This window comes from Myotis daubentonii, chromosome 3, assembly GCF_963259705.1.
Source record: "Myotis daubentonii chromosome 3, mMyoDau2.1, whole genome shotgun sequence".
Taxonomy (NCBI): Eukaryota; Metazoa; Chordata; class Mammalia; order Chiroptera; family Vespertilionidae; genus Myotis; species Myotis daubentonii.
Window position 1 is genome coordinate 517,254 of NC_081842.1, and position 24,620 is coordinate 541,873.

The window sequence follows — 24,620 nt, forward strand, 5'->3', positions numbered from 1 at the left end:
CCAGGGAAACAGGACTTGGTCTGAGACGGCCGCCCGATCTGTGTGACCTGCCCTTGCTGCCTTGTCCCCAAGCATCTCTGCTACTGCCCCTGCCCCACGTGAGCTGCTGAAGTTGGAGCTCGGAACCGGGGACCAGAATTCCCGGGGAAGCGCAGAGCGGAGAGGGCACCTGGGCTAACCTACCAGGCGACCTGCTGTGACAGGGGAGCGTCCTTCAGTGACCAGGATCCTGTGGGAAGGAAGGCAGGTCCTTCCACCGCCTGGGAGGGCAGCCAAGCCTTTCTTTCCTAAAGGCAACGTCTCAGCACCAGGGTGCAGCGGTGAGCCTCCTGTGTCGGCCGTGGAAGGCCCTGGACCAGAACCATCTGGTTTTGTTCCCACTTTGGCTCAGGATGTTGTAGGCGGAGAAGATCGATTGTTTGCTCAGAGCTGGGGGAGCCGGGAGCCGTGCAGAGGGCAAGGGCGAGGGTGAGGGCGAAGGCGAGGGTGAGGGCGAGGGAGGCTGAAAGAATGTCGGGGGGCGGGGGGGGGGAGAGGAGATCAAACCTGGGTCTGAGCCCCTGGAGGGGACACGGCAGAAATGTTCGTGAGGCCTGAGCGGGTGTCCCCAATAGGGCATACGCACTTGGGACGGTGATAAAGTCAGTGTTTGTCAACATTCAGTGCGTGTTCAACATTGGAAAGACTCTACAGAAGCGAATAATTCTTTTATTTTTCTGGTAACACCTGTTTTCAAATGGATGGCTGTTCTGGTCCCGGCGCCGCTGAGAATGGGAAGCAAAGGCAGCTCGAACAGCAAGAACCAGTTCGCTGTGTGTCGTGTGCCCTCAGCTCACCGACCGCTGTCTTCTCTGTGTCCCCATAAGAACAGCCGAGTGGCACATCAGGATACATTTTCTTTGTTCGAAACTTAGTTTGGCCTCTCCCATGACTTCAAATCAGTTAAACCCCAAAAGGAGTGAAAATTAAGTGAGTTGTCAGCTGTTAAAGTGTATATACACTTTTGGGGGACGCCCTGGTTTCCACTTTAACTGTCTCAAGAAGTTTCCTTATGAATAAACTAGAGGACCGGTGCACACATTCGTGCACTGGTGGGGATCAGGCCGACACCGGCAGCCCGACATCCCCCGAGGGATGTAGTTGTATGCGGAGCCGCAGGTGGCAGGAAGGAGCCGGAGCCTGGCTGGGCGCCCTGCCGCTCCCCCTCATCCCGGCCCCGCTGCGCCTGCTGCCGCCCCTCAGTAGGCTCGCTGCCACCCCGCTGCGGTTTCCGTGCGCCTGTCCTAGGGTGATACCGACGCATCCAGGGCCAAGAAGCGACCGTGGGCTCGCGCCCAGTCGGTCCTGATGCTGGTCCCAATCCTGGTCCCTGCCTCTGGGGTCCCACTGAATGGGGGGGGGGGCGGTGGGGCACGCAGGGGGAGTGTCCATGGGAGAGGCTCCCACCACCGCAGTTGCACTCGCCAGCCATGAACCCGGCGTCTGGTGCCCGTCGGTCAGCTGAGCAGCGCTCACACTGTGGGAGTGCACTGACCACCAGGGGGCAGCTCCTGCATTGATTGTCTGCACCCTGGTGGTCAGTGTGCATCACAGCAACCGGTTGAACAGTCGAATGGTCAATCAGTAACTTAGGCTTTCATATATACACTAGAGGCACGGTGCACGACATTCGTGCGCTGGGGGTAGAGGGGGTGTCTCTCAGCCCAGCCTGCGGCCTTTCACAGTTCAGGAGCCCTCAGGGGATGTCGCTGCCACAGAGGCGGGAGAGGCTCCCACCACTGCCGCTGCACTCGCCAGCTGCGAGCTGTCAGCCTGGCTTCTGGCTGAGTGGCGCTCCCCCTGTGGGAGTGCACTGACACCAGAGGGCAGCTCCTGCATTGAGCGTCTGCCCCCTGGTGGCCAGTGCACACCACAGCGACCAGTCCTTCCACCATTCGGTCTATTTGCATATTTCCCTTTTATTATATAGGATATAGATTATCGCGACTATAACAAGCATGTACCGAGCATCCAGCTGGTCATTTGAGGGACATGTGATGTGTGGACTACACTGCTTTGGTATTAAGATGCCTAAGATCCCCAGTTTCAGAAAATAGAGACATACTCACCAAGGCTACCTTCTAAACACATAGTATTTTTAAATCCTTGCATTTGATGGGCATTTAATGACAAATCTACAAAAGGTATTTGTAAATTATATTTATGACCTAAAACAACACAGGAGTAGAATGCTGCTTAAGTATTATCTGCAGATCTAAATCTTATGAGGACAATGCCTATAGAAAATAAAAACTTCCCATTTTTATATAAAAAGCATATTTAAGCATATTCACTAGGTGCATATATGCCCTGTCAGTCATATACGTCACTCAGTGGCCTTGTTTCTAGCGTTTTTATTGGTTTCTTGGCAAATGAATATGCATAGGAAACACTAAACACATATTTCTGCAGAATGCTCCACCAGGACTAACAACAGCTAATCTCTAATAGGAGATAGCACACTGAGAGACATTTTATTTAGGAAAAGCAAACAAATTTAATTCATTAAATTGCTAGGGGGCTGAATTAAGATTCTACAGTTAGTTTCATGCTCCTATGGGTACTTAGGTATAATTATTCAAATTATAGCAATGGGGAAATGCATAGTTTTAAAGTAAATGGGAAGTAAGCCCTCTGGCATCATTCTTAGGTTCTTCTTTCACACACACTCACAGACATGCCTGTGCCCGCACGCCTATGTTTCTTCCTTCTTAATTAGTTAGCAGTTAACTACAGCTTAACCTTCATTAATCAGAGAGCTGTGGCCAGGTTGCCTGCTTCATTGGTTTAGTTTTGGGGTGCAGGGCTGGGAAAAGGAGCTGTGAGAATGAGGAATTGTTTGCTAGCACTGTGTGGTGATAAGGGATGAGGGTGGGGTATACAAATATATATATTTATAATTTTTAAGTATTCAAGTGGTTGCAAATAAGTGTAAACATAATTAACTGCTTTAGAGTCACCTCCTTAAAACCAAGAATGTTGCTCGCCTAAATAAATATGAAATTAGGTCTATATCACCCGAGTAATGTGTATTTTTGACACAGTCATAAGCACATCTTTCTGAAGCCTGTTGAACTACACGTGTTGGGGCTCTAATTGTTTTCTTGTCATGAGTTTCAGAAGTCAGATCTGGAAATGGATGGTAGGCATCTAACATAAAGAGCTTATATAAGAGAGGAAGCAAGAAATTGAAAAAAATAAGGGAAAACTTCCCCCACCTGGTGAAGGAAATAGACATGCAAGTCCAGGAAGCACAGAGAACCCCAAACAAGATGAACCTAAAGGGGCACACACCAAGACACATCATAATTAAAATGCCAAGGTCTAAAGACAAAGAGAGAATCTTAAAGGCAGCAAGAGAAAAGCAGTAGTTACCTACAAGGGAGCACCCATAAGACTGTCAGATGATTTATCATCAGACACTAAGCAGGTCAGAAGGGAGTGGCAAGAAATATTCAAAGTGATGAAAAGCAAGAACCTACAACCAAGATTACTCTACCCAGCAAAGCTATCATTTAGCATCAAAGGTCAGATAAAGAGCTTCCCAGACAAGAAAAGCTAAAGGAGTTTATCACCACGAAACCAGTATTACATGAAATGTTAGAGCGTTTTCTTTAAGAAGAAAAATATTTTTTAAAAGATAAAATATATGAACAATAAAATGGCAAAAAAGACATATTAATCAACAATTGAATCTAAATAACAACATAAATGAACAGAACAGAAACAGACTCATAGAAGCAGAGAACATTTTGAGGGTTGCTAGATGGGTGGGGAGTTGGGGCGCTGGGGGAGAAGGAGAGGGGATTGAGAGGTACAAATTGGTTGTTACAGAACAGCCATGGGGCATGGTGAAGAGCAGCACAGGGAACATAGTCCACACTATTGTAATAACCGGGAACGGTGCTGGGGGTGGGATTTACTGGGACCGTCACTTAGTGCGTTATGTCATGTCTAATCTCCGGGGTGTGCACCCGACATGGATGATATTATTGTCCGCTGTGGGGAAGGTGTTTCGATGGAGGGGGCAGGGACCTACAGAGAACAGAGAGCGAGCTGGTCTGGCATGAGCAGCTACTAAAACGCTGAGTGGCTCCTCTGCCTGCCTTGGGCTTCCATTTTTAATGCTTAGAAGAACTCCTCTCCGTAGGTGTCAGTAACCCCACTTTTCATGAAAATAAAGCTCAGAGAGGTTAGGGAACAGGTGGAAACTCCCCGGATTTCTCACTTCAGTGCCTCCATCACGCCTCCGCCACCACACACGACTCTCGACTCTCGGGTGCGGGATCATATATATAGAAAGGAGAAGGGCATTCTGATCGTCTTTGGGCAACAGACAGCATCTAAGAGACAGAAAGAGCCCGGCCAGTGTGGCTCAGTGGTTGGATGTCAACCTATGAACCAAGAGGTTACGGTTTGAGTCCAGGTCAGGGCACCGGCCCGGGTTGCAGGCTCTATACTCAGTGCAAGGTGTGCAGGAGCCAACTTTGACTCTCTCATCATTGATGTTTCTCTCTCTCCCTCTCCCTTCCTCCCTGAAATCAATAAAAATATATTTAAAAAAAGATGAGATAGAAAAAACCTGAGTAAGGACGGGGGGGGAGGGACAGCCACTCAGCCCCGTGAGCTGAGAGGGACGAGGCGTGTGATGGGGGCAGGGCATGTTCATGATGCTCTCATTCGCTTGCAGTTTCACCCAAACTCCCCGAGAATCATGGGACTCTCTCACGGCGACACTTAGGAAGCGAGACAGAACATTCCACAGGAGTGTCAGGAAGGATCCTAAGCCAGGGCAAGGGGTCCTGACCACGCAGACCCCAGTGGCCTCGATTTAAAGCCATTGCTCTGTGTCTCTGCGCCCGCGGGCCAGTGGGCTCGGGCTGCCCCTGGGAAGCCAGGATCGGTCCGCTGCTCCTCGAAACCCCCACAGACTCTGTGCAAAGACTTGTTGGATGAGATATCAAACCACAGAACAGTTTCCTGTGTGTGTGTGTGTGTGTGTGTGTGTGTGTGTGTGTGTGTGGAAAGGTTGTGCATCTTTGGCTGATAAAAGTACTTGAGGGAAAGTTAGCATTTTTTAAAAAAAATATTCATTGTTGAAAGTATTATAGTGGCCCCCTCCCCCCTACCCCACTGACCTCTCCCACCCACCCCGCCCCCACCCCAGGCCTTCCCTCTCCGATTGTCCGTGTCTGTGGGTTATGCATATGCTTATACGCATACAAGGTCTTTGGTTGATTTCTTCCCACCCCCTCCCCAACCTGCCCTCCGAGATTCACACTGAAAATGTACGAGGCGCTAATATTTTGAAAGGAGCACATCCCTGGGGCGCGGACAGAGGGGTCCCACGTGCACCCGGCTGAGCTGGCCGTGGCCGTGGCTGGGGGGCCAAGTGCGCCGCCAGCAACCCCCTCACTAACTAGATCCAGAGTAAGAATAACCGACCGGCTTAGGCTGGACTCGCAGGCAGCTGGAGCCTCTATTTAAAACCATCGCGCTAAGACGTGCTTTATTATATGCATAATGCATGAAGGCATTTGCATTTAAATACACGCACATTCGCTGATGAAGACAGAAAAACGAGAGCCCTTGCCCCCCCCTCCCCGCGCTTCCCAGTAAGTCCCTCATTTCGAAATGTACCCACCCCCTGCACCCCACCCCACCCCCACCCCCGTTCCGGCCGGCTGCGCGTTCTCTGTGCGAGCTCCTAAGCGCGGGGGAACATTTAGGAGATTGTCAGCGTGGGGTCATGTTCCTCTTCTTCCTCCTCCTCCGTCTGTAACGTGTGTGGCCCACACGCTCCTGCTCCTTGTCCTGGCTTTCTGTTAACGATGTGTGTCCAAGGCCAGCGCCAGTCAGACTGCGTGGGCCTCACCCAGTCTCACCCCGGGGCTGCGATTGGCCGGCTGTGTCAGCATCAGGCTGCTGTTTTCTCGTAGAGCAAGAGCGTGAAAAAATACGTTTCTTATTTCATGGTGCGTTTTGTCACTGGCCTCTTTAAAAAATATAATTTTTATTTGATTTCAGAGGAAGGGAGAGGGAAGAGAGAGAGAGAAACATCCATGATGAGAGAGAGTCATGCACCGGCTGCCTCCTGCACGCCCCCCACTGGGGATCCAGCCCGCAACCCGGGCCTGTGCCCTGACCGGGAATCGAACCCTGACCTCCTGGTTCATAGGTCGATGTTCAAGCACTGAGCCACCCGGCCGGGCTGGCCTTGTTTTCACTTTCCTGCCTCAGTTTCCCTACTCCTCCTGCCCTGGAACGGTAAGGCCCTCGCTGCATAGGTTCGCTGTCTGCAAGCAGACGGGCTCGGCCATAAGCCCCGCTGCTGAGAGGTTAGCTCAGAGCGGCCTGGACACTGACCAGGCTCCTCAGTGCAGTGTTTCACGGCTGAGGCTGCCTCGGGGCAAGAATAAATCGGGGGGAGAGGGGGCACACGGTCCTTGCTTTCCTCGGAAAGGCCATGGCTGGGGGTGACGAGCAACCGGAAACAGCGTTAGCAACAGTGGCAGAACCGTCCACTCGGCCTCTTAGGCTAAGAAGGTCTCCTCGGGGTGCCCTGGCCCTGCTCCCGTCACCTGGGCCGGCTCACTCTAGCGTTTCATCTCGTCTCTGGGTCTCAGGATTGATCCCATGGATCAGCGATCAGCGCGCTGGCCCTCCCTCTGTGTTTTCCGTTCATTTCCTGCTTTAAAACAAGCAGAGAGATCTCCGGACCCGCCGGGGGGGCGGTGCCTTAGTGACCCTCTCACTGACGGATAAAGACACCCAGGTCCGCCGGCCGCCCCGCGTGGAGAGGTCACTGCAAAACATGCCCGACTGTTCTTCGTTTCCTCTCGTAAGAGGCTCACAGGTTGGAGAGCGTGTCCCTGACCGTCACCCTGTGATGGCACGTCTGCAGGTGGGGAACCTACCCCCCAGCAGGGCAGGTGTGAGGAGGCGGCTTACAAGGTCTCCCTTAGGGGTGAGGTTTTATGGTGTTTGGGGGGCGGTGGGGGTGCAGGACTTGGAGCGCCTGCAGTTTGCAGCTCTTCCTCAGAAAATGAGGTGCTGGAGGGAATTCGGCCCTGAGGGCCTGCCCTGCCCTGGCCCCTTCCCTCCCAGGCCAGCTCCTGGGGACCCCAGAGGGGGCGGGGCTCGGCCGCCTGTCGCTGTGTCCAACCACGAAGGCAGGTGGCATCCCATCAGGCGTGTACTGACAAGGCCAGCCCACCAAGAAGACGGGCGCTTACAGCATCGACCCCTGCCTTCCAGCAGGTGCAGGGGGCAGGCCTGTAAGGGGACAGGGCTGGGGGAGGCTGGGGACGGGATGCAGCTACGTGCAGGCCAAGGATCAATGGATGTCAGCGATTGTCCTTAGTCATCAGGCGATGAGATGATGGTGAGGAGATGATGTGGATGAGATGATGGCGATGAGATGAGGTGGATGAAATGATGGTTTGACTCCTGGCGGGTCGGCCTGACCCTGCCTATGGGTTCTGCTCGCTGGATTCACAGCTGAGTCACCTCCTCCATCGCTTCGCACAGGCCTTGGAAGGAAATTTAAGAAAAACCCAACCCCCTATTGACATATGAGAAGCTTAACCCCCTGTTCACGCAGCATCTGTGTCTGAGAGTTAAGGTGGTGTGAGCGGTACCCTGTCTGCCAGGTTGTAAGTTCCCCCATCAGTAGACGAGCCTCAGAAACACCCACGTCATGTGCACAGCTTCCCGGGTACTCAGGGCCATGGAATAACGGGGTCCCAGCGAAGGCGGGTCCTGCCTGGGGGGGGGGGGGCGCCCGTGTCATTAACAGGTGGGGGGTGGGGGCAGGGGGTTAAAGCTCCTCGCACTGGGGCTGGCTGGGCAGTTCCCCTGGGGAAGGGAACCAGGAAGAGAGCCAGGGAAGCGCCTGGCAGGTCAGACAGGCCCACAGTCGGGATCAGGCTGCAGGTCCCGCGGGATCCGCCCTCGTGGAGGGAGGGTCTGGGGAAGGTTGTTGTGCTGCTGCCCCGCAGGGTGGTCAGGCCTCAGGTGGTGGCGCCTGTGCTGGGTTCGCAGCTGTTTTCCCTGTTGTCGTCCCCTAAGCACAGCATCGGGGGTCACGCTGTTCCCATTGGGTCGGGGCTCCATGCTCTGCGGGGGGGTGGGGGGTGCCAGGAGGCTGGGCGAGGCTCAGAGACGATGCCACCCGCCCTCAGGGCCGCGGGTGGGGGGGTGTTGTTATCCTGGGGCCGAGCCCACCCTCAGGATCCGAGGAGAAGAAGATGGTGGTGTCTCAGAGGGTGCGGGCTCCCTCCTCTCACCCCTCCTGGCTGGTCAGACACCGAGCCCGGAGGGGAGGCGGGTCCTCATCTCGGTCACACGGCTGTTCAGTGGCAGAATCAGAGCTGACCACCGCCAGGCCCAGCTCCCGTGTGACCAGGTGTGACGACAACCCTGTGGCCATCACGGGTCTGGCTGTGCTGTGTGCTTTAGTTCCCCCCTCCTCTCCCGCCCACGGTAGACCTACTGTGGAAACAATCGGGTGGGAGCCCATGTGTAAGCTGCATGCGTGTTTCCGTTTCAGTCCCTGACACGGACATGGACCGTCCCCCCCGCCCCCCCGCCCACCTCAGCCACAGCCACCTGCAGCTCACCCACCTCCAGGCGCCATGGTCCTCGACTCTAAGTGCGAAGTTGCTTTTTACTTATAAAAACTCTTAGGACGTGTGTCACTGTCACCCCTGGACGAGTGGTTTTATCTTCTGCGTGGAGAGCGTCACGGAGGGAAATCACCTCCCGGAGAATTCGGTGTTAAGTCTGTTTCAAAGCCCAAACATTATCTGCGGAACCAAGAGCTAAACCTCTTGTGCGAGGAAACATACACACACTGAATACTGCATATACTTTTTATGGAATTGCTTTATGTTATAGTAATTTCCCCAAATGCTCCTGTAAATATCAGTCGCAGCCTCTCTAAGGTAGGTATTAGTTAACGTGTAGAAAATAGGACAAGCCCGGCCGGCGTGGCTCCATGCTCGAGCGTCAACCTAGGAACCAGGAGGTCAGGGTTCAATTCCCAGTCAGGGCACACGCCCAGGTTGCGGCTCCATCCCCAGCGTGGGGCGTGCAGGAGGCAGCCGATCCACGGTTCTCTCTCCCTTTCCCTTTCTCTCTGAAATCAGTAAAAAATATATTTAAAAATAGAGCAAAACGAATCAAAGTCTTGGGAATTCATATTATACCTTCGTTAGCTTTTTAATTTAGAACAGAAACTAATTGGCAGGAAGCTAGTGCTTGGACAGTGGTATGCATGTGGGCGTGAATGCTAATAAAATGCGTGAGCACGAAATAAAACATAATGAAAATCACTGTTTCCCCACGGAAATGACTTTATTTCCTGCGAACCGGCATTTTCCAGAAGGAGACAGCCACGCCTGGGGAGGGGGCAGGGGATGACCAGGCAGGAGCCGGAGTGGACGGTCCCTAACTGTGACCGCCCGCGAGTGTCTTGTCCTCCTTCCTACACGTGTCTCCGGTCCTAAGGCTCCGCCCAGGTGCTGCCAGGCCCCGGGAGCACCAGCGCGTGCCAGCGTGCGCCCGGCTTCCTCGGAAGAGAAGGCGCTGGGGGTCCCACTGCGAACCTAGGGACCCCCTGCTCGCTGCCATGACCGGCCGCGGGGGAGGGTGACCTAGCTCCATCCCGTTCGCTGAGACGCACCCTCAGCTGCTGGGAACCGAGTTCCGCAGTTGACAGGACTTGACAGCAAGACCATGATCTGGGAAGAGGTGCTGGAGTCAGCGGCCAAGCCCAGGGCCCCTTTTCCCGGGAAGGTGGGTGGGAAGAGTGACAGAGAGGCCACCCCAGAAAGCAGGGCCGTGCCCGTGGGCGCTCCCCCGGGGCGGGCTCAGAGGCAAGGACGCGGCCCCAGGTCTGCCCCGGCCTGGACAGTGCAGCGGGAAAGCGCGGGGGTTGGGGGTCATGGTCCTGGCGCCGGAGGGAGCAGCGGCGAATGCGACCAGGCTCCTAAGACGGAAGTAACTCCATGGAAGAGTCAAGAGGCCCCTACACAGTACCTTCTCCAGCAGCTGCCGCCGCGGATGCAACATGCACAGCAGCAGCTCAGGCCCTGCAGCCGTGTCGCAGGTACCGCAGCGGCGGGAAGGTGCTGGGCAGGTGGCCCAGTGGCCGGATGTTTCTGGAAGCACAGCTCAGTGGCGGGCAGCTCGCGGGCCTGAGCCTGGGCCAGGGACCGTCTCTCAGGACGCAGTTTCGGGACTGGCAGCCGCTGGCCACGCAGCGGGAGGGGGCGAAGCCGGGTACGGAGCCAGGGTTTCTGCAGCTTCTGCCCCAGAGACCGCCCCGTCTGCAGGGGGGCAGGGGCCGGGCGCTCCCGGGGAAGCAGCGCAGGCGCGCAAGGCATGGGGGGCCGACGCCCAGGGTCCGGCCGGCTGCAGGGGCGCGCGGGCTGCACGTGGGGCCGTGGGGCGCACGCCCCTGGGTCCAGGTGCATGGGCGGCAGCTGGGGTGGCGGCTGGGACGGGGTCCTGGTCCTGGCCCCGCGTTGGGGGTCCCCCAGGCACCGCAGGCCGTCCCCCCTACAGGAGCGGGACAGCGGCCGGGCGCACAGCAGGTCCGGGGGTCCCAGCTCATGGTGCGGGCGCTGGGCTCGCAGCTCCACGCGTGTCCGTGGCCTCCCTGGCCGTCATCCAGGAGCCAGAGGGTCCCTTGGTGGCAGCTGGGTAGGCAGAGCCCAAAGGCAGGGCTGGTGTCACCCGAGCAAACGGCAACCGAGGGCGCCCCCGGGTCACAGCAGCGGGGTGCGCAGGGGGGGCCCAGGAGACACAGCGAGCCCGGGTGCATGTCCGCTCTGCAGGGTGGCGGGGTGGCGGGGTGGCGGGGGCTCCTTATATGTCCCCCGTGACCGAGGCGGCTCTCCACTCTTCCTCCTTCTCCTGGGGACAAGCACGGCAACATCTCATTAGTGTGGTGGCTACGGCGCCGCTGGCCCCACACGCATGTAAACGGAGGTTTATTTTGACTCTTCAAAGTGTGATAATGGCCACCTGGCCGCCCACCTCACTCATCCCCGCAGGGCGGCCGGGGGCAGGGCTGGAATGCCATGGGCACAGGCGCCTGCAGCCGGGGAGCACCAGTGCGTCCTGCTCCCCGGTTATTACAGGTTAACGAGGAGTCGCTGGGACAAGGAACCTGGGCTGCTCCCCTTTCCTGGGGGCTCAGAGTGAGGCCGGGGCCCTGGCGGCCAATCGCTGCTCAGGGGAGTGGGTGGGACACCAGCCACCAGGAGACAGACCTGCTTCCCCACCAGGAGTGACCCCTCAGGTGCAGGCCTGTCCTGGTGACCACGTCCTCTGACTGTCCGGGAATTCCACCTGTAAGGCCCCCAATCCCCCTGAGACTAGTGACCCCAAGGCCAAAGGTGACCTGGACCTACGGGTCAGTGTGGCCAAGGGACCAGGACCCCTGGCGACCCCTGGGCAGAGCTCCTGTGAGGTGAGTGCCAGAAAGGCCGGTTCTCACTTCGCCTCCTGCTCCACTGAGATGACACATCCGCCCGTGGTCGCAGCATGAACCTCGATGGTGTCAGAGGTAACGTCTTCCTGTCTTTTTAAAAAATATGTCTTTATTGATTTCAGAGAGGAAGGGAGAGGGAGAGGGAGAGGGAGAGGGAGAGGGAGAGGGAGAGGGAGAGGGAGAGGGAGAGGGAGAGGGAGAGGGAGAGGGAGAGGAGAGAAGCATGGATCATTGGCTGCCTCCTACACCCCCCACCCCACCCCCCCCACCCCCGGGGATGGAGCCCACAACCCGGGCCCGTGCCCTGACCGGGAATGGAACCCTGACCTCAACCACTGAGCCACGCCAGCTGGGCCGTCTCTCATGTTTCTGTATTTCTTCTGAAATACGTTGTGCTCTTCTTGCTCTGTTTTGTTATTGTTTTTTGCACATGGACTTCATTTTATTCCAGCGCTGAAAAATGTCGCTGTTTTGGGTCTGTGCCCACCAAGGGAGTGTCTCTGTTTAACATTCTATTTGCAAACCCAGACGGTCCTTGTGAGCACCGTCCCTACTACATAACGCCTTTCACTCCGCACGGTGCAGGCTGAGGGGAACTTAGAGGGGAGGGGAGCAGCTGGTGGGTCGCCTGTGCAGACGATGTCCTCAGACAAGGCAAGCAGGCTTCCCCCCTATCCTCTGCTCCCGGCTGCGCTGTTGACCGCACGCCCGTGCCCACCCGCAGGCGTCCTCCCCGAGTGCCCGGGCCCCCCCTTTCCCGGGGCCTCTCAGCATCGGTCCTGAAGGTGAGGCACCTGTTCTCCCTCCACCTTCCCCATCGCCACAGCCGCTGTCTGGGGGCATCTGGGTGAGAAGGTCGTTGTCGGGAGCACACGTCACCCACCGTCTGGCTCCGAGGATCCTGGATTCTGCAGAAATGCGGGCCCTGAGGCAGCAGAACAGGACGAAGGTGCAGGGGCCGCTGGTTGCCCGGTTCCTGGGCCTTCGTGACGCAGGAGCCAGAGGCCGCGGGCGCTGTGCCTGCGTCCGTCACACCGCGGGCCCCTGTCCTGTCTCACTCAGTTTTTATTAAACGGTTGAAGGGCAAAGAGCAGAATGGACCCGGCACCTGTGAAGCCCACTGCGCCCTCTCCCTCCTCACAGCAGGAAATGACGGAGCGTTTCATGCCGGCTGGTGTGGCCCAGTGGTTAAGCGCTCGCCTAGGAGCCAGGGGGTCACGGTTCCGGGTCGGGCACAGGCCTGGGTGCGGGCTCCGTCCCCGTCGGGGGCGTGCAGGAGGCAGCCGATCCGTGCTTCTCTCGCACATGGATGTTTCTCTCTCTCCCTCTCCCTTCCTTTCTCTCCAAAATCAATAAAAACACATTTTAAAATAAGAAAGAAGACTTCCAGCCCCCAGGCGGTTTCCCGAAATCCCCGTTCCTTCCGGGGAACAAGACACAAGCTCCCTTTATCGAGCGAGGCCGCCGGTTCTCTTCTCGGCAGCTCGTTAAAGGGGAGCTGGGAAGGGCCCCCCGGTTTCTCCGAAGGTCAGACATCCCGGAGGGTGAGCACAGACGGTCACAGAGCGAAATCCCTCCCCGCAAACGGCCCTTAAAGAAAGGCTTGAGGCCACCGACCAGCCCATAGGTCAGGCTGGCAGGCTTAGCGTCTTTGCCCCGATACACATGTAATTACGCTCTCATTCCACTGCCACAACGCTGCCGAACGAAGCGACAGTGATCCCATGATTTATAAAAGCAAATTGCATGCAGATCCAGCCTCGCACAGCACGGAGAGGGTCAGGAGTGAGTCAGAGCGATTCTGAGACGGACCAGGGTAACCTCAAGGGCAGCCACGCGGCTGGCTTCGCAGATCAGAGACGGTTTCCAGGACAAAATACAACCTTTAGGAAACAGCCCGGCCGGCGTGGCTCGGGGGTTGAGCGTTGACCTAGGAACCAGGAGGTCACAGCTTGATTCCCGGTCAGGGCACAGGCCCGGGTGGCGGGCTCACCCCCCAGCGGAGGGCGTGCAGGAGGCAGCCGATCCATGATTCTCTCATCATTGATATTTTCCTCTCTTCCTTCCTCTCTGAATCAATTAAAAAAAACCCAAAACATTATTTAGGAAACAGAAGTAAATCAAGACAGAGCACACTTTAGAGATAATAACCCATCAGGCGGGAAGCCAGGACCGAGAGTGAGTTTGTGGGTGCCTGTCAGGGGAGCCTGGTGTGACTGTGCCGAGGTGGGGTTGATGGGAGCTCAGCATCTGAGCTGGACCTGCCGTGGCTGCCAGTGGGGGTGGGTCACCCCTTTTTGATCACCATGGAAACGTGTTGGTCAGTGGTAACCTCTCGGGACCTCAGGATGTGCGGACGTGAACCCAGAGCTAACGGGGTCGGGTCTGCAGGACCCAGCGAGGATGGGAGGAGAGAGTGAGTGTGCAGAGACCTGGGGATGCAAGGCACGTAGTGGGCGCCAACCAGCTGTCACTCCTCTTCTAATTGTCTAAAGGCCTCAGGTAGGGACTTCTGGTCGCCCATCAGACCAAGAAAACTCTTCCTATGCGTTTCCTTTGATGTTGCAAATACGGACGTACAGGAACCCCTGTCTTCTCCAAAAGTTAATGCCCAAGACGAGCAGCTCCGCCGCGTGCCGCGGAGAAACCTGTCCTGTGGGAGGGAGACCCAAAGCCGCTCTCATTTAACCCTCATTCCCAGGGCCCACGTCGTGGCTAAGAGTCGGGGCTCATATGCAGATGTCCCGGGTTCGAATCCTGTCTCTGAGGCTCCCTGGGAGCGTCCGTTAACAGCCACACGTCCTCTAACTCCATTCCCACGTGTCCACAGTGGGGTTAACAATAGTGTCGTCTGCAGAGACGGCCGCGAGGGTCCAGTGAGCTCGTCAAGGACAGGTGGGCAGTCAGAGCAGCAATGTCTCAGGGCCCCAGCCGGTTGGCTCAGTGGGTAGAGTGTTGGTCTGTGGACTGACGGGTCCTGGGTTCGATACCCAGTCAGGGCACATGCCTGGGCTGTGGGCTCGATCCCCAGTGTGTGTGTGTGTGTGTGCGGGGAGGGGGCGTGCAGGAGGCAGCCGATCAGTGATTCTCTCTCATCATTGGTGTTTCTATCTCTCTCTCCCTCTCCCTTCCTCTCTGAAATCAATAAAAACATATTTAAAAGCAGCGTCACTGGAATTTCCAGGCGGCCTGTCTCCTTGTTTTAATGCTCCGCCGAGGGCACCGCTGCGTGAGCCGTTCTCTGTGCATCAGCCCCGACCGTCCGTCTCACGTTGCAAACACCCCCCGCCCCCCGGCAGCCTAACACCTTTACAGTTAAAAGTGGAGTCTGATTTCCGAAGTCGTGGGGAGCGCAGGGGGTGTTTCCACGTTGTCATGTGATGACACACCTGCCGGGACCAGCGGACGTGTCCTGCGTGGGGCTGGCGGGTGCAGCTAACGCGTGAACGCGGTCCCAGAGCCGCGGCTGGGGGCCGGCATTCCGGGTCCAGAGCCTCCTCGCCTGAGACCTTCACTCCGACTCTGGTCTCTGCACTAAACACACAGCATTAGGCAGTTTGTTTGTTTGTTTGTTCTTGGTAATCCTCACCCAAGGGTATTTTCCCGTTGATTTTTAGAGAGAGTGGGAGGGAGGGAGAGACGGAGAGAGGCATGGGTGTGAGAGAACCGGTCCTGTCCCTGGGACCCCTCCTGGCTCGACCCAGAAGTGCAAGTCACCGCGGCTGAAGCCGTTTCCACGGAGATAAACACCTGATGCACCAGGACCCCAGCCTGCCCTGGCCGGGTGGCTCAGTGGGCAGAGCACTGTCCCCCGCACCACAGTCAGCAGCCACGTCGGTTCCACGTGTTCTGACGCCACCTCTGTGGTGTTTCTCCTGCAGACCCACAGCCCCCTCATCCTGAGAAAGTGTCCGGCAGGTGGTAACGGAGGGCGTCGCACACAATCCAGACAGGACCCCTCAGAATTCCCAGACCCGTGCCCCTCAGGACCCTTGAGGCAGTGGGGCTCCCCGCAGGCTGTTGGTGGGGGGCTAGGAGCCAGGTGGGCGCCTGGGGTTAGAGCAGCTCCCCCAGGACCCCCCTCCCAGAGCAGAGCCGAGCGGACAGAGTGGAGCAGCGACCCTGAGGAGCGGGGCTGAGCTGCCAGGCACTCCCATCAGGGTGGGCTTCCTGATCCCAGGGACGTCCTCACAGGTGCGCCTCCCCCTGGGCAGGGTGCCCACCCTCCCCTCGTGGCTCCCGGCAGCTCCGGGGGCACCCCCCTCCCTCCCTCCCTCCCTTTTCCCCCCTCCCGCCGGCTGAGCCCCGCCTGAGGCATTCCATGGATGGTTGTCCTGCTGCCATGAAACACCCCAGTGTTCGCTCCGTCTCACGGCCGTGTCCAGGCGCTCTGCCCCCCACCCCACCATGCCTGTCACTCCGCGAGGGGCCGGGGTTCCCAGCAGCCGAGACGGAACCCCTTCTCCCGGGGGCGCCAGAGGGGAGGTCAGACGCGTTTTTATCCGAAAGTGGTGGGACCACACGCCAGAGACCAGGCCTGCGGCTCACGGAGCAAGACCGCCCCCTCGTTCCTGAAGTTTTCAGCCTGGTGACCAGCAAGATGGGAAAACCAGACACGTGCGGTGGGTTCTATAAACTGATTTCAAGATGAAATAACGCATTTATCCGAGGATTATGCCCAGGTCACATCCGCATGGAAATCTCCCCATAAAACACGCGGACACGGAGAATCCCTCTTCATGGGAACGCCCCACCCCCCAGCCCCCCCTTCCCCCGCCAGGTAAAGTGGTTCCCGAGGCCTGAAGTCTTTTCAAGTGTCTCCATGGCAACCGGTGAAGTCAGCAGCATTTGTTTGGAGCCTGTTTTTTTTTTCCATTGGAATCTTTCCGCTTTATTCCTGTTTATTATTCCTTAAAAAGCTCTAATCCACTCCTCACGGTATATTTAAAGACCTTGATACATTTCTAATACCGTCCACTATGCCATTGGATATCGTTACCGTGACGTTAAAAAATGCTTTGCCAATTAGATGTGGAAAATATGTCCTATTGTTGACCTGATTTGCACGTTAGATGCCTGCGAGGTCCCCAACGTTGTGTACTTCTATTGATTGTTTAGCTTGCTAGGTTTTGGATCTTGATGATCAATTTTAGTATCATTTGTTAAATATATTTTAGTATCATTTGTTAAATATATATCCCCAAATTTGATCCTTTTCTAAGAACCCAGAAGAAAATGAGCACCAAGAAAGAGTAGATCAATTCTTTTTTAAAAATATATTTTTACTGATTTCAGAGAGGAAGAGAGACAGTGAGGGGAGAGAATCACTGACCAGCTGCCTCCTGCGCACCCCACACTGGCGAAGGAGCCCACAACCCAGGCCTGAGCCCTGACCGGGAATCGAACCCTGACCTCCTGGTTCATAGGTCGACGCTCAGCCCCTGAGCCAGGCCGGCCGGGCATAGCCCCTTCTTTATACTTTCCTACCAACCTAGATCTCTCCAGCCTTTGCTGTGTATGATTATCATTCCTTAATTCACACACACAGACACACACTCACACTCACACATACACGCTCACACACACTCACACACACGTTCACACACATGCTTACACACACATACTCACATACACACATATGCTCTTACACACAGACACACACTCACACTCACACATACTCACACGCTCACTCACACGCTCACACACACACTCACGTACACACACATATGCTCTCACACACATACACACACTCACACACACGCTCACACACACGCACACACACGTTCACACACGCTTACACACACACATATGCTCTTACACACATACACACACTCACACACACAGACACACACTCACACTCACACATACTCACACTCTCACACACACGCTCACACACACATGTATGTTTACATCGCAAACGAAACACTCTGTACTTGTCTTATTGTCCTGACTGTAGTATGGAACCTTGTTAGCTACTGTTTACCCAGCCCTTGTTCTACACCAAACACGGTTCGCACGTTTCGCGTGTATTACTAACTGATTTCATCGCCAGGACACCCCTGTTGGAGTCGGTGTGATTATTGTTCTCGACGCATGTGTGGAAACTTTAGTCAATTCTTAGTAATGTTTGCGACTGGCACCAGAGCTCTCACGAATACAACGTGGGTTTTCTTTTTCCAATAAAACTTGGCCTTCCCTTCGTCAAGCCTGTAACCTCCTTCATCCACTTCCCTCTCCGTCCACCCATTTTCACGCGGGAGCGCCGAACACCATGGAGATGGGAGGGGGTGCAGAGGGACGGAGCCCATCCCAGCCCCTCGATGGGTGTCTACCTGAGCCCGGCTCAGAGAGGACAGCCGGTACCCGGAGCCGGTCCACGGCTTCTCCGCAGAATGGAGCGTGTCTCACTTACCCGTCCTGTCGGGTCTCACCCGTGAGATCACTGAGTCATGATCCACTGGGAGATAAACAATCCCACGACCGGCCGGGGGGTGGAGCTGGGCCACCTGGAAAGGCGGCTGCGGGCCACTTCCCGCGGCAGCCTCGCTCGGCCCTACGGTTCTCTGCGATGTGCACGGATGACGTGATTTCTAGGAAACTGGCTCCGCTCACGCCCACTCCAGTCACACACGGCGCCCCATGTCAGCGACGGTTTGTACTGATCGCACGTCCCGTCTGCCTGATGAGAGACGGAGGGGCTGGCGGCGTCCCTCCTCCTATGTCACAGCCACGCCCTTGACTCTGTCCCTTTGACCTCCACAGGTCTCTCTCGGTTTCCTCTCTCGGTTTCCTCTCCGTTTATTGAGGTACCGTTGACAAGCACTAAACTGAACATATACACTCAGTGGCCAGATTATTATGACCACCTGACGTTGGTAGGCAAATCAGCTATAATTTCGCGCTGAAGTTGCTAGAGGGCCAGGCCATGATAAATAGGGAAGCAGGATGTTTACCACGACAGGAGAAGTGATTTTTTTCTGAAGATATGGGTAAACAAGGCGATTTAACAGCCTTCGAACCTGGGAGATATATGATATATTTGGTTAATCCTCACCCAAGGATATCTTTCCATTGATTTTTAGAGAGAGAGGGAGAGGGAAAGACAGAAACATCGATTGGCTGCCTCCTGCACGAGCCTCGACCAGGGCCCAGGCCGGGGAGGAGCCTGCAACCGAGGTCCATGCTCTTGACTGGAATCGAACCCGGGACCCTTCGGACCCTTCAGTGCCCTGGCTGGTGCTCTATCCACTGAGCACACCAGCCAGGGCACTAAACATATTTAAAGAGTGAAATTGGATAAGTTTTGACATCGGTGTGGGCCAAAGATCACGCTGACGTGTTTATCACCGGCCCCGGCAGTTCCTCCCTCCCTCCCCCTCCCCCCTCCCCCCTCCCCCCTCCCCTCCCCCCTCCCTGAGCAGCCTCTGCTACGTGGACACCGGGACTTGCTTATTCATACGCTGATGGACTCTGGGTTGTGTGCAGCTTTTTTGGAAACGACAAACACACAGATACCACGGGCACCTGTGTGCCAGGGTGCGGATGGACACGTGTCTTCGTTTCTCGTGGGTCAAGGCCGAGGAGTGAAGTGAGTGCGTGGATCCTGGGAGGGGTCCGGGTGTGAGTGTCAAGGAAACATCAGATTTCCCCGAGTGACTGCATCGTGCGTGTTCCCGCCGGCGGTGCCAACATGCGGTCGGACTTTCAGAAATGCCAGGCGTCCGTCCCGGGTGGCAGCGCTTGGCGGGGGCTCTCGTTTGCTGGTGGCCGACGCGGCGGGCGGCGCTCATGCTCATCTCCCACCTGAACGTCGTCTCCAGCGTAGAACCTGCTCGGCGTTTGCTCCTGTTTGACTCGGCTGCTTGTCTTCTGGCTGTTGACTTCAGTTCTTGACGAGCATTTAAGCGCAACCTCTTCGTCAGACGCGGGATCTGCGGGCGTTTCTCCCGCCCGTGGCCTTCCCGCTGCTGCCAGAGAGACGTCTGGAAGAGCCGGCGCTTCCCGTTTTGGTGAAGTGCGACTTGTTGGTGTTTCATTTTACAGACGTGCTTCCGGGCTTGCATCCAAGACGGCTTTGCCCAGCCTCACGTCTTCACGGCTTTGCCCCTCTGTGCTCTCCATCTGCTTTGGGATCGAATTTCTCTCCCTGCCAATATTTTAGGCTCTGCGCTTAGAGGTCCCCCGGGGTGAATCCCCTGCTTTCCATGCCAATTTCCACCCTCAATGGCTAAATGAAACCGAAACTTCACTATAGACACAATCATCGAAATCATCTCAAAGTAACTGTGACAAATGCGCGCACTCACACGGGAGTCGCCAGGGGAGCTCTGGCACGGTTATTAGAAGCTGAAGGAACAATTTGAAGCCCCAGCGAACACATCTCAAAGGCGCAAAGGGCATGAAAACGAGAGGAAAGGAAGCGAATGGGGTCGTGAAGAGACAGCCGCCCGTCTGGAGAGAAGAGCGACGGATGGCGAGCTAGACCCTCCTTCGAACAGCACGGCCACAGGCTGGCCTCTGCGAGACTGGCCGCCTCTCCCAGCGCGGCCAGGGGGGAATACCGAGGTCCTTTATTAGACACGGACAGCGAGGAGGGGCTCCCCAAAACACCTCAAGGTCTAATGGTCTGGAACTCGGAGGCAAAAGTCCTTGCACTTAAAGGCATATGTGGGTGGCCATGGACCCAGACAGTCGTGTGATGAAGGCCTGGGGGGCAGGGGGCGGGGTGGAGGGGTCCGTGAGGGGGACAAGGGGGACACCTGTGACACTTTCAACAATAAAGGTAAATTTTTAAAAAAGAAAAGCTGACCCTACGGGTTTGGCTCAGTGGACAGAGCGTCAGCCTGTGGACTGAAGGGTCCCGGGTTCGATCCTGGCCAAGGGCATGGACCTCAGTCCTCCCCTGGCCGGGCCCTGGTCGGGGCGCGTGCAGGAGGCAGCCAATCACTGTGCTTCTCTCACATCGATGCTTCTCCCTCTCCCTCCCTCTCTCTCTAACAATCAATGGGAAAATATCCTCGGGTGAAAATTAAGAAAAATAAAGGCTGTTGTGTCGAAGCAAGGCCGGCCACTAGGGGGCAGCAGCCGCTAGGACCGGGCGGGGAGGCGGGCGGGGCCCAGGGTGAGGTGTGCCACCAGCAGCCACTGTCCCCGCAGCCCGGGTTCTGAGGCAGCTGCTGGGCGGGAGGATACAGGGGGAGGAGCAGGGACTCAGGTGTGGCAGGTTCTGGACACAGCGGAGAGGGGTCGGGGCCGGGGGTCAGGGGCTGGGACGGGCGCTGGCTGGCAGCGGGCGCTCCATCCAGAGCCGGCCGGCCCTCCTGGCGAAGCAGAGGCACTTCCCAGGCCCCGTGTGAGTCGTTAGACGAGAGGCAGAGGCAGAGGCTGTGGCTGGGTCGTTACTGAGTGAAGGTGACCCCAGGGAGGCTCCAGGCAGAGCACCCACGGGTCAGGCTCCTCCCGTCTGTGCTGTGGCTTCTAGAAGCTTCTAATAATGAGCATTGCCATCCAGTGCAGACCCCAGTCTGACCCCGTGGGGCTGGCCCTGGCCGGTGGCTCTGTGGGTGGGCGGCAGCCTGGGCACGAAAGGTTGCTGGTTCAATCCCCCTGGTCAGGGCTCAGGCCCGGGTTGTGGGCGCGATCCCGTGTGGTGCGTGCAGGAGGCGGCCCATCGATGGTTCTCTCTCACATGCATGTTTCTCTCTTCTCCCTTCCTCTCTCGCTAAAAACCAATAAACTTTTCTAAAACACACACACACAGAAACCGCAGTGCTAAGCACGGCTGGTTGTTCAGACGTCAGGGACCAGGCCGCTCTCAGCCACAGACAAGCACCCACGACCCTAAAACAAGGGGCGCAGTCTCCCCCTCATCCCACGGACCTCGGGCCCAGAGAAACCAGGTCCGACCTTCGCGGAAAGGTGGTCGCAGCCTCTGCAGACGATGAGCGTGTCTGACGGCGTGTGAGCGGAAGGGAAGCCTTCGGATCCGATAGAGCAGCAGTTCTCAACCTTCCTCACGCCGCGACCCTTTAATACCATTCCTCATGCTGTGGTGACCCCCAATTCATTGTGACAAATTGAACATAATGAAAGCATAGTGATTCATCACAAAAACAACATGTAATTATAGATGTGTTTTCCGATGGTCTTAGGCGACCCCTGTGAAAGGGTCATTCGACCCCCAGAGGGGTCACGGCCCACAGGTTGAGAACCGCTGCGGTAGAGGTTTCCTATGTGTTGAGCGCGGCCTGTGACTGCACACAGGGGTCGTGACAGCGTGTGGTGCTGGCGCAGGGCGCATGTGGAACGACCTTCTCAGGGGGACTGCGTGCCGGCAGCGGCTCCGGGTGTGAGTCGGCCGCTCGCTCCAGTTCCAGCCGCGGCCCCGCCGGTGCCCGCTCAGCTGCAGAGCGAGGCCCCGGGAAGGTCTCTAGGGACGAGGAATAAGCACGATTCCGTGAGAATGTAGCCGATGAAAGTGAGGGAGCACCGGAGAACCGTGCAAAGTGGCCGGTCCGTCTTCGCCACGAATATCTAGGCCAGTGACGGCGAACCTTCTGAGCTCGGCGTGTCAGCATTTTGAAAAACCCTAACGTAACTCTGGTGCCGTGTCACAGATAGAAATTTTTTGATCTTTGCAACCACAGTAAAACAAAGACTTATATTTTTGATATTTATTTTACATATTTAAATGCCATTTAACAAAGAAAAATCAACCAAAGAAAATGAGTTCGCGTGTCACCTCTGACACGCGTGTCATAGGTTCGCCATCACTGCTCTAGGCCCTCAAACCGCACTCGGCCTCCTGAGGGTGTGGGGCCGCTGACCTGGGAGTGGGCGCCTTCCGGGACAAAGCCCAGCCTGGCTGACGGGGTTGCCCTGGAGCGTGAGGGCCCCTCCGAGGGCAGTCCACAGCCGCTCGGCCAGTCCAGCCAGTCCAGCCCCACACACGTCACTCGTGGTCTGTGGTCTTCACAGTGGCGTGTGCCCATCTTCAACACGGTCTCGGATTCTCCTTCATGCATGCAAACGGGGTGAGGGCACATGCCCTCTTCCCTCCAAATAATTATACTGTTGTCGTCTTATGAAAAAACAACAACACAGCCCGATGTTATAAAACCCTCCAAAGCACTGACTGAAAATAATAGCCTGACGGTGAAGTTTGTAACTTTACATGAATTCAATGTATTTGATACAAAGAACATTTCCCAGCTCAAAACCGCTTACGAAAGAGTGAGAGGAGGAAGCCGCGGGGCTAGAGGCGCTGTCCATGCTGCACCCCATCCTCGCGCCCAAAGAGCCCCGGCGGCCGCGGGCTACCGTGTCCACGGCTGTGAACCCACAGTGCTCTGCCGTGTCCAGCGAGGGGTCAGCCCCCCCGTGACCCGGCGGAGTGTGAGCCACAGCACAGAACGCGGAGGAGGGCAGCGCGTGCACGCGGACGTCGGTGTGGTTCTGACGGTTACCTGCACGGCGGCTCCTGCAGAGCCGACCCTGAGGGTCACAGGACTGGGTGGGCGACAGGTCTCAGCTCCAATAACATGTGGGTTCCTGACATTAGTTGTACTATATTCACATTATATTATGTTATATTTTATTATATTATACTATACTATACTACATTATGTTATATTATTATTTTATTAATGACTCAGTGCTGCTAAGTGTGTGCGTAGATAATAAGCAGCAGTTGGTGTAATGGTGACGTGGCACGGACTCATGTTAGTCTCTGGTTGAACTTTGATTGACCTCTGACCCTTAGTGACTAAAGTAATTAACAGAGTTTCCCGTCCCAGCTCAGCACCAGAAAGCCCCCCTCCCCCCCGAAAACCCAATGTATTTGGACCCCGTGGGAGACACGCTCACCACTTACAGCCCGAGCACCTGCGTCTGTTTTCAGAGAGAAAAGCTCCCCGAGGCCCCAGGAGCCGATCCACTCACTGAGCGTGCCCTCCCTCCACGCCGCCCGCCCCTCACTTCCCGGGCAGCCGCCAGCCCCCCGTCACGCAGCAGGTTGGCTCACACGCACCAGCAGAAGGTCCCGGGAGCGGTGGCCCCAGCGTGACTGAGACGAGAGGTCTGCGGGGCCGGGAGTCAGGGCTCTGAGTGTGGCCCTGGCTGGACTCACGGTCCAGAGTCTGGGGAACCTCGGGCACATTAGTCTTGGGGGGCCAGCGCTTGGTCACCCCAAGTGGACAGCCCTGGACGGCAGAGCACAGGGACCGGCTCTTTCCTGCTGGGCGAGGCTCAGACGTGCACGTGGACTCGGCCGCGACGCGCCCTGACGGGCCCCTGGGCCTCTCGCAGGGGCCGGCATGGGCGCCAGTCACCTGGGCAGCTCCCGGGAGGCGGGCCTTGGGCAGGCCGCTGGCCTCTGGGCTCGGCTCCCGTGGAAGGTCGGGCACTCGGCCGCTGCTGGTTCCAACCGGGACCTCGCCCGCGGGGTCCAAGAGCCAGGTCCTGCCGTGGCAGCTGCTGGGCAGCACCAGTCCGCCGTCCAGGCTCACAGGACGCGGGTCGTGCTCGATGGCAGCGAGAGGGGGCGCCTTGTAGATGCGCCTCAGCGCGGGGCTGTGGCTCGGGGCCATGGCGGCGAAGCTCTGGGCTGGAGTTGGCCGTGCGGACCCGGGCCCGGACCCGCCATGCTGGTCTGCAGGGGAGCTCTGCCCTCGGGAGGTTATATACTCGGACCCTGGGCGGAGCCTCTGCTGGGCTTGCCCACCTGCTCGCTGCCCGTGAGGGCGGCTCATGGCCCTGGGTGCGGTTCGCAGGGCGGTGGTGTGAGTCAGAGAGGGGCTGGTCCAGCCTGACAGGGCTCTGGCGTCCCAGCGGACTCAGGACTCACCGGGCGGGTTTGTCCACCGTCGGTGCCAGCGGCACCAGCCAGCGCTGCTCTCCCCGTCGCGGCGGCTCTGCAGACCGGGCAGTGGGCGATGCGACACGAGGTGGGACAGCCGAGCGAACGTTAACATTCAGCGTCGGAGCTCGGAGAGACGCCCCCTTCGCAAAACACGGTCACACCATCCAGAGACCTTTTGCCAGAAATCACCCCCGTGGAGCCCACCCTCGGGCCATGCAGGCC

General features: G+C 57.0%; 2 protein-coding genes across 2 annotated transcripts in view; both read right to left on the bottom strand.

Annotated features, from left to right (window-relative positions):
• Nucleotides 1-24,174, bottom strand: part of LOC132229156 (keratin-associated protein 27-1) — a 350,231-nt gene extending 326,057 nt beyond the window's left edge. Inside the window, exon 1 of the mRNA XM_059685906.1 lies at nucleotides 22,281-24,174. Within this exon, the coding sequence (XP_059541889.1) occupies nucleotides 23,512-24,126 (615 nt within the window). The 5' untranslated portion in view covers nucleotides 24,127-24,174 and the 3' untranslated portion in view covers nucleotides 22,281-23,511. The remainder of the gene's footprint in view (nucleotides 1-22,280) is intronic.
• LOC132229118 (keratin-associated protein 24-1) lies at nucleotides 10,127-10,867 on the bottom strand. The gene has a single exon (XM_059685885.1). It carries the CDS (start codon nucleotides 10,865-10,867, stop codon nucleotides 10,127-10,129), a length of 741 nt encoding a protein of 246 aa, XP_059541868.1.
• Nucleotides 24,175-24,620: the final 446 nt, after the last annotated feature.

What these genes read in the sequence shown, in the direction of transcription:
- LOC132229118 (XM_059685885.1), bottom strand. Translation starts at nt 10,867, where the DNA reads ATGCACCCGGGCTCGCTGTGTCTCCTGGGCCCCCCCTGCGCACCCCGC.